Source organism: Thermobia domestica, chromosome 14, assembly GCF_964235325.1.
Source record: "Thermobia domestica chromosome 14, izTheDome1.hap1.1, whole genome shotgun sequence".
In the NCBI taxonomy this organism is placed as follows: Eukaryota; Metazoa; Arthropoda; class Insecta; order Zygentoma; family Lepismatidae; genus Thermobia; species Thermobia domestica.
This window is the reverse complement of record NC_137467.1, coordinates 184,447,108-184,457,305: the sequence shown is the minus strand read 5'-3', so window position 1 is coordinate 184,457,305 and position 10,198 is coordinate 184,447,108. Positions and strand designations below refer to the sequence as shown.

At 39.0% G+C, this 10,198-nt stretch overlaps 1 protein-coding gene across 1 annotated transcript; it reads left to right on the top strand.

Annotated features, from left to right (window-relative positions):
* Positions 1 to 2,394: 2,394 nt before the first annotated feature.
* LOC145670160 (uncharacterized) lies at positions 2,395 to 3,627 on the top strand. Its single transcript, XM_081738531.1, has one exon. The coding sequence runs from the start codon at positions 2,395 to 2,397 to the stop codon at positions 3,625 to 3,627; it is 1,233 nt and encodes a 410-aa protein (XP_081594657.1).
* The last annotated feature ends 6,571 nt before the right edge of the window (positions 3,628 to 10,198 follow it).

The window sequence follows — 10,198 nt, the reverse complement described above, 5'->3', positions numbered from 1 at the left end:
TACTATGAGACAAGTGTGTTAGTTGTGGTTACGCAAAAGCCGTTCAGTTTATGTTTAAGCTATCAACAGTTTCAACTTATTATGTGCAGACGGTACCTTATTTGTTAGTTGCATATTTACCAGAAGTAAGTTTAATTTATAATTATATAATAGGGAAACAGGAACGTAATAGGAACTACACATTATATTGCAATGTATGTCAAACACTATAAAACTATCATTTTTGGTAGGCTATGCAAAAATAACCGCTCCTGCCAATTAAATCGGCGTCTCTTGTGCACCATTAGACCTGGCGTAGTCACTTCTAAATTAGTAAGGTTAGTTGCATTCCGTCCACTTTTTAGGTCTACATTTCCAGTCCGCTGAAAGTGATACGTTGATTATGATATCTTGTGTGTAATGTGTTTGTACCAAATAGGGCTTAAACTGTGAACTGGTGCATTAAAGCTATCGTTTCTTGCCTTCTCGCAACTTGCAATAGACATACACATAAAATTACTTCCAATAGTGATCCACACATTCTTAATAGTGGTGTCCATCCCTTTAACAGTAATACAAACGTTAATATTTTAACTGCCTTACAACAGTTGGTTTAACTTCATACCTGCAAGGACAATTCATAGATGGCAGAACAACTATTTATACACAATATACCAAAAGTTGAATGAGGTAAGCTAAACAAAGACGGCTTTTTTTCAAGTGAGCTTTAAAGTATTGATCATGTAATTTAGATAGTTTGCTGTTTTGTTGTAATAATGGACATTTGTTGAAAATTATATATGAATATTTTCCTTCTCCTAATATTCTACGTGGCATTTTGGAATTAATTTACAGTGAGTGAGTTCTGCTTGACATACTGAATCAAGGAGTCTAACCTCTCCTGTGTTAGTTAATGTGCTAGCGAGGACCAAGTGTTGTAATACGCATTTGTGAGCACAGCACACATACGGCACTCAGAGGGTTGACGGAAGTTTTCACTTTCGGAGGGCACCTTGTCTTTTGAACCTCATTTCATCATCTCTTTCATTTTCATCTTCATTTGGGCTACGGCCCTAGGCTGTATTATCATGATGGCAGACTCTGGCAATATCAATGGACAAACGAATCTTGGCAGACACTCGGGCTTACCAGCTATATCTCCTATTCCCAGTACTTCATTATCACAACCTGCACATACCGGTCAATCCAGTCGCACTCGTACCAGACACTTTTCTTGGGGTCATGAACCAATTAGTGTATCGCGAGATAGGCATCCATCTAACGAATCTACGCAATCCGCGAAACGCATCAGGTCTCGATCACCAGTAGCATCAATGGACATCGAAGTCGATCAGCGACAACATACAGGAGCATCGTCTGCTGTATCTCCTACTATTTCATCTCACGCCACTCTCTTTCATTACATTCTTACCGATTTTGATGCTAAGTACACAAACCCTAAAATGATTTTCCTGCAAATCGTAAAGTATGTTCCTCGGGTACGTGACACCCTAGTTCAAATCGTCAAAACCAAAAATGGCTATATATTGAAGTCTAAAGATCCGAATTTTGGTATCACAGTCCGAAATAAAGCTTCTTACGAAATTTTTGGCAAGAACGCTAAGCTTACCAAACTCACCGATAAGCGACCGAAACAGCAGCCACCTCCTAGAAAGCCACCTTACCTGTCAGTTGTCATTAGGGGTGTCTCCCCCGATTTAACTGATGAAGAAATTCAAGAGGAATTAGCACAAGAGGGGATTTCAGTTGATAAGTGTATTCGTATTCGGAATAATAATGGACCAACATATATGGTACGAATTCTATCGCAACGGCAAGATTCTATTGACTTACTTCTGAGATTTGGTGCACCCATATATAAGAAAATTCATCGCGTCGAACCATCTAAAACGCAGGGTCCACTACCAATTCGTTGCGAAAAGTGTCAGTTATACAATGACCACACTACGGCCAATTGTCGTAATCAACCTAAATGTGGTTACTGCTCTGGGCTTCATGACACTAAAACCTGCCCCAACTTAAAAGGACCACCAAAATGCAATACGTGTGGCAGTGGGCTTCATCCTACATATAGTTATCGGTGTAAGGGTAAACCAGCACCCACACCTGAGCATCCGGAACTAACTGTCCCATTAAAAACATCCGACAAAACCACACCACCTACACAATCAATATTACCTCCTCTAACTGTCGAAGACCTCATACGCTACGTTAGCCTGGTGCTACAAAACATCTTTCCTTTCCAGCGAGCTCTTATTATTCAACACATCATTTCTGCTGCTAAATCAATTTTTAACGTTAATCTTCATGCAACTTACTCCAATAATTATGTGCATTTTCACATTGGAACCCTGGAAACCGCTGTTTAAAACCATCTGCACAGTCGTCTTCATAATGGGGATTTCTTTTCTTTTTGTTAATATTCGATCTTTTTGTCAACATAAACTATTACTAGAAGCTTTATTACTAGAAGAACAAATTAATGTTTTTGCTTTAAACGAAACTGCCTTAAAACCGAGTATGTTTGCTCGTATTCCTGGGTATGAACTAAAGCGCTGCGACTTCCAAGATGAAGCTCTACGGGCTCAAGGAGGAGTAGCATTAGGATATTTTCCTAAGTATCCAGTTCGAGCATATACTCCACATGCCTTGGCTAATCTCCCGGAGTACCTACTATTCAGCATATACTTTCCATCAATCATTATCAATTTTAGTACAATCTATGTCAGACCACGTCAACCTATACCATTAGAATATTTCCGATACATAGCCAACAATTTTCGAAATATTATAATCATGGCGGACATTAATATCCATAGTCGAACTAATCGCGAAAAATCAGACTTTCAGGAGTACTTAAGTAACGATCTTCAGCTCCATCTTCATATTTTGCCTGCACACACCAGACCTATCAGTCAAACTACACCGGATGTCGTCATTACCTCTTTGAATCTCCTTGACGATTGTCAACTTGCAGTACTAGATTCTATTGGCAGTGATCACCATCCAGTTAAATTAACATTCACTCGGGGACAACCCCCACGCCCTGTACATGCACCTCGTCTAGTTCCGAGGTATGATAAAGCAAATTGGCCTCATTTCCGGGAAGATCTAGAGCACTCTATTTCTAGTATAAAGTCTCCAACTACTGAACCTGAACTTGCTTCCTGTCTTTCTACTATTACTACAGCAATTCAAACCAGTGCCCATCAGCACATTCCGACGCAGCAAGTACAGCCTCATAAACCGGCCCTACCACCATCATATCTTACGCTCATCCAGAAAGCCCGTCAACATCTTCGGGAATATTATCGAACCGGGAATGAGGCATGTCTTCGGCAGCATCGCCAATGGCAACGAGCTGTTCATAGCTACCTTGTTGCATATAAACGCCGCAATTGGATCAAAACATGTAACACCTTATCCGAGGAAGCGCATCCATCTCGCTATTGGAAGCGATTTAATCAACTGACTGGCAAGAACACCACAATAACTTATCCGTTAGTTGCAGATGGCATTCCTCTGTTCTCCGACGAAGAAAAAGCAAATGCCTTTGCTTCACAGCTCCAGACTGTTTTCACACCAACAGCGGCCTCTAAACGCTCCGAACGAAACGATCTCTCTTGAATTCCCGCTTTACAACCTTCAGCAAATCATGTCATTGATCCTGAGCATCCACTCACTGCACCCATTACTATAGATGAACTCCATACTGCATTAAAGAGGAAGAAGAACACAGCGCCTGGGATTGACAATATCTCTTATCGACACATAAAAGAAGCTCCATACTCATTTCTGCTCATCCTGGCAACAATATATACTTTCATTCTTCAAACTGGTTTCTATCCCCCTGACTGGAAAGTATCAAAAGTTTCCATGTTTCATAAACCAAATAAGCCTGTACATTCTGTTTCTTCATACAGACCAATTCAACTCACCTCTGTATTCAGCAAGCTCTTGGAAAAAATTCTTTTCTGCCGACTTCATAAATACCTTGAAACTACTAGTCTCCTACCTATTCATCAAGCAGGATTTCGGCCTAAATTCTCCATCCATGATCAACTCTTACGTCTCAGCACCTTAATTACAAATCAGTTTAACAAAGACTTTCCTTCCTGCCTTATACTAATGGACTTGGAGAAGGCTTTCGATAAAGTTTGGCACTATGGTCTAATTAAAAAATTGCAGTCATTCAAACTTCCTATCTGCTATTTAAGGTTAATCTACTCTTTCATTACAAATCGGATTGCGTATGTTGCAGTTGGTAATACACTCTCTTGGCCTATATTTCCACTTACTGGAGTTCCACAAGGATCTGCACTCAGCCCATTATTATATATTCTATACGCTTCTGACATTCCTTCAGTACCACGTAATGTTTTCCCTTTCCAATATGCCGACGATACAGCTTTTCTTGCACTTGGCAGCACTGTCCAGAATATTAGCCGTGCTCTACAAACAACTCTCGATAACTTCATCAAGTGGTGCCAGAGATGGCATTTAACTATCAACAATGAGAAAACGCAAGCACTGGTCTTCCTACCGCCTAACAGACGTTCCAGAGTCTACCGAAATCCGACACTCTTGCGAGTAACTGTCGATGGGTATCTTGTACGCCCTACCAACACTGCTACGTACTTGGGTGTCGTCTTCGATTCAAAACTGACTTGGAATGCACACTTGCAAAAACTGCGAGCTAAGGCTACTATTAGATTAAATCTTTTACGTCGTCTTACAGGCACATCTTGGGGCCTCAAACCCGATGTCCTACTCCATACTTATAAGATGTTTCTCAGACCTATTCTCACTTTCGGACATACGGCCTGGTGCAATGCTTCTACTTCGTTCTACGAAAAACTTTGCATATTGGAGCGTCATGCTATTCGACTCGCTCATCGAATTAAACTTCCGTATCCTACGTGGCTCACGTATGAATATATCGACTTTCCGAAGATCACAGATCATATTGCACAACTTCGAAATCGGTACATTACATCTCGAATCGAAACGGGCCATCCACTTTTCCTGGATATTCTTCGAACTGATGCTCTCACTGATGCCGCATTTCGTTACAAGCATACCCCATTGAATATACTCATTTCCTTATATGTCCGCAATTCAAACCTCACAGTAGCAGAACGCGACACTTATGCCATTTATGTCATTCATGCTCATATTCCTCATGTTTTTCCATCTTAACACAGAAATCCTCACAACTAACAAGGGCTTCCCCCTGTGATCATTAGTCCCGAGTCGCCCCGGGACAGAAGATTTAACCTGCATCTGTCTGACTAATTTCTATCTGTTTGTGATGTGACAGCACTTCATCTCATCTTTCATTTTCATTATCGTACATTTTCACACAAGCACTATCTCACATTTTACTGGTATTCTTGCACATTTGCACCTATTTTCTTCTCAATTATATTTCGCTATTCACGTGATAACCTGTACTTATCATTTTCTTACCTTATTTAATTTATTTATCCTTCATTGTATATTCACATGTGGTATTTTCATTGTACTAACTTCTTTTGTGTACCTTATCATAAAAATATAAATGAAAATAAATAAAGTGGTAAAAAAAAAAATAAAAAATAAAAAAAAATGATGCTATAACCCTTTTCAAAACTGATGCCCAAATACCGATGTTAATAACTAACTTCACTTAGCCCATCCCATTCTTTTCATAACTACATTTGTATAGAAAATCACATGCCACAGAGAGGGCGTAACCCTCTGAGAGGCAGGAGAAGTCTATAATTTTCCAGTAACATATTGCATTGATAAAAGTCAATATTTCTATTCTCCTTTCCAAAAAAAAAAAAAAAAAAAAATCTGCTTGACGACGGAAGACTTATTATTACTGATTTATTTTTAGAGAAGCAATAATGGGTAATTTATGCCCTTGCTTCAAGCAAAAATATTTGTAATCTGTGTGCTAGTGCTTCTGTAACTCTGCAGATAAGTGATTGATAGTGTAGCTTAAGAATTTGATATTAGTTTTCGTATATGCGCTAACATCTTCCTTTCTTATAAAAGCAATCTTGTCCTATCATTTTCTTCTAAAAGCAAGAGTAGCAGCTTAAAGGTTACGTATTTTCTTCTCGGTGAAAAATAACTTCGGCACAATAGCACGTACATAGTACACAGTATAGGTGTCCAAACTCGCGAGCCCGGCGCTCGTGAGCTCGGCACTCGCACTCAACCGGGCTCGCGCTCAATAATTGAGCGCGAGCCCAGTTGAAAAAAGTGAGTGCGAGCCCGAGTGAGCGCGAGCCCACTTGAGATTAGTGAGCGTGAGCCCGAGTGAGCGCGAGCCCAGTTGAAAAAATTGAGCGCGAGCTCTGTTGGGAAAACTGAGCGCGAGCGCGAGTGAGCGCGAGTCCAGTAGAGAGAAGTGAGCGCGAGCCCAGTTACGATTAGTGAGCGCGAGTGCGACCGAGCGCGAGTGCAGTTAAGATTACTGAGCGCGATCACAGTTGAGAGAAGTGAGTGTGATCGCGAGCCCAAGTGAGCGCGATCACAGTTGAGAGAAGTGAGTGTGATCGCGAGCCCGCACTCGCTTCGCGCTTACGTGGACTCATTTGCTTCAGAGACAAGAACATAAAAAATGCATTCCATGTGCAGCATTGAAAAGGAAGATTTTGGTAGGTGAGTGTGAGTGAGAGTTAGCAAAAATACCCATCTCTGCTTCGTAAGCTCTGAATGAGACGTAGCGTTTTCAAAATTCTCCCATCATTCCGAAAGATGCAGAGATCATATGATGCTTGTATTTTATGGTTGAAGGTACAGAGTATAGAGGGAAGTGAGACAATTCTTGGAAATTGCTATCTATTGTTACAGAGCAGCAGGATTTTTGCACATGGGTTTGTTGTCCATATCGAAGGATAATATGAAACTAGATTTATGTAACTAGATTTCAGTGGAAGATTTTTATTTTTATTATTATTTATTTATTTCTAAAGAATTTGAAACAATGCTATAAGCAATGAATAAAACTACAACAGCTTACAACTTTTCTTTTCTTCTTCTTGGCCAAAAACTATATGAATACTCCGTATAACACATTTAAATTACGGCAAAATATTTACAATCATGCACTTGCGAATTCCTTACACCGTGTCCTGGGTTGGAGTCCTGATGAGGAGAGCCTTGAAATTTGATCGTATTGCGGTGCTTATGGTTCTACATTAAATTGAAGGTCACCGTGTCATATACCCTTTGTACTCGAAAGAGTGCAATAAGCAATTTTCTCTGCTAGTGTAGTGACTAGCGCGTATTTCCTTTGTTGTACGTGGTTCCAGGTTTGATTCAGAGTAGGAGCACAAAGTTTAATTTTTCATCATCATTCACTTTCGTTAATCATTCACCTCCTTCAGCCGAAAGACCTTAATGGTTTGACGTTAAATTATGATTTTTTTTTCGTTTTTTTCTTTCTTTAATCGGTAATCGAATATGGTTTAGTCTTTGAACTGTATACACGGAAGAATAAAAGTTTATTCAAAATATTTGAAATGTATATTTGACGTGCAATTTATTTGTTTTCAAAATTTCTGGTAGGTTCAATAGTTCTATTCATTTCTAACAGTTAGCATAAGGTTCTACGGAGATCTATTGTTCTATTAGACTAAACTTGAGCTTAAATGTCATCTGGACTCTCAACAATCAGTATAGCGACTCTTTAAAAATGTGTATTCGACATGAATGTAGGTCGTTCTCGATTATTTATATGTCACCCTTCTATCCACCGCTAGGGAGACCGGAGATATCTTGCCTTACAATATTATTGTGATTGTATGTCATATGTGTATCAAACTTCGTTGAAATTGCTCCAAGCGTTCTAGAATTAAACTTGAACATACGTAACATATTCTAATGGTGATGCCGAGACCGAGATTACTCTAAGTATCATGTTTCTCCTCTTTAAATTTCGAGACGAGACAGACTTTAGTAAATCGAAACTAGACCGAGATACAACATATCGATCGAGCCTTACTTGAGAGTCCTAAACAAAACCGTGAACGAGAGACAGTTAAGAATGGGCACGAGCGAGTTCGAGCGAGTTTTCATTGAAACTCAACTCGGCTCGAAACAGACATATTTGAGCTCGACTCGAAAACTCGGATCGAAAAATTTCCTCCAACTCGGCTCTAAACTCGACTCGAATTTGAGTCGAGTCGAGCCAAATCGAGCCCAATGTTGTGTGTAGTTTCAAATACTTTCTTCAGATCTCCTACATTGACAATATAATTATTATCAATGATACTTACTGCTACTACAAATTATTATTATTATTATTATTATTATTATTATTATTATTATTATTATTATTATTATTATTATTATTATTATTATTATTACAACACCGTGTATATACATGAAAGATAGGCGATTTGTATCTAAATACTAAAAGCGAGTTGACTGTTGACTTCGGTAGTCGTGAAGTCTAGGAGGGAAGGCATTATTCACGTGGTTCTGGGTCTGATTTCTGGAGGAGCAAGTATTTGGGCTCGAACCAAAAATCGTTACAAGTTAGAGAGCGCCGGCCAAACAAGTTCAAAACTGCTCGGCTCGGGTTTAGGGTTCTTAACGGCTCGAGCGGGTCGGCTTACAGCTCATTCACTATCGAGTCGAGCCGACAGCTCACTCAACAGAGCAGCGATTGGTAGAGATTAGAATTTCAGTATAAGGCAAGATCATGGGAAAAGGAAAACTATCAGATTAAACCAGAGTATTTGTTAAAATATCAAAATATAAATTGCATAGTTGGTTGGCTTGGAATCTAGCGTCCCTTTTCAACATCAAAGCTGTACGAGATGTCGCCGTACGGTTTAAGATGGAATGTAAGCTACCGTTATGAGTTGAAACTTTTTAATGATCTCCCACCAAGATTCAAACCTGGAACCCCATGCTTCAAAGACATGTGCTCTGGCTATTCAAGTATAATGTAATGCAAAGTGTTGGAATTTATTTATTGGGGTTTAATGTTGGTTTTCGGTACCGAGGATATCTCAAACAAATTTCCTGTTGCTCAGGCTCTTGCGACTATATCAGCGGGGCCACATCAGATGCGAACTATAGCTTAACGTGGGATCCGAAGCACATAACCTGCAAGGAAACGAACTCGGGTCTACCACGCCAAAGGTACGTACGCTAACCGCTTTGTCAGGGAGGAGCTGCAAATATTGATCGAAACAAGACCGAGACTGATACGTTGTTTTTCGTATACAGATACATATATTAATATGGATGTAGAAATAAATTCAAAATGACAATATAACACCAACTAAATTATTTTCCAAGTTTGATTAAGATAAATAAGCTGTTTTGGTCGTTTACTTTGTTTATACCTAGTTCAACAAAGGGGAAAAAATTTCGTGACAAAGTTTCCTATATGCTAATGCTGTGGTGATAAATTTACCTATGACAAAATTACTGTGTAAAATTTTCCGGTGACGAAATTATCTATATGCTAATATTTTGGTGAAAAAATTACCACTGACGAAATTACTGTGACAAAATTTTCGGTGACAAAATTACCTGTTCGGCAAATTGCCAAGAATGGAAGTGAAAAATGGCCAGCTTTAAGTAAATTTGGTGCATGTTGTTCGATGTCAAGTTGACATACAGCCCTTAAATGGGCCTTTTATCTAGTTAATTTTGAAACCAGATACACGATCATTATGATAGCGCTAAATTTGGACAACATAATTCAAACCATCTTCGAGAGAAATATCTGTAAATAAACGTTTACATGTGGATGCATAAGTTACATTCGTTCAGCTTAATAAAGCTTAGTTGACTGATTAAGTTTAACGAGCTTTATGAAAGGGAAACCTCTATATTAATTTGGAATCTAAATTAGATGACTTGCCAGTTCCCACTGGTGATCACACCACTTCTCCTGAACCCTAAGTCTTGTCTCGTCTTTATAAATTCTCGAAAACTTCTTTCTTGTCTGGATTCTTGAGGATTCACTTCTCGTCTCGTTTTGTAAATTTAACTACAAAATGTATTCCCTTATCTAATAGTTCTCAGAATCCTTCTGCTTCAGGAGAGAAGTCTAAGAAGGATGTAATTTAACAATATTTAAACCATATTTCTTATTGGAGTATATTGTGTAATGATTTGAATATCTTAGGCGTTCCTATATGCTCTTCATTGGGATCGTATAATTACTTTTATAATTTATAGG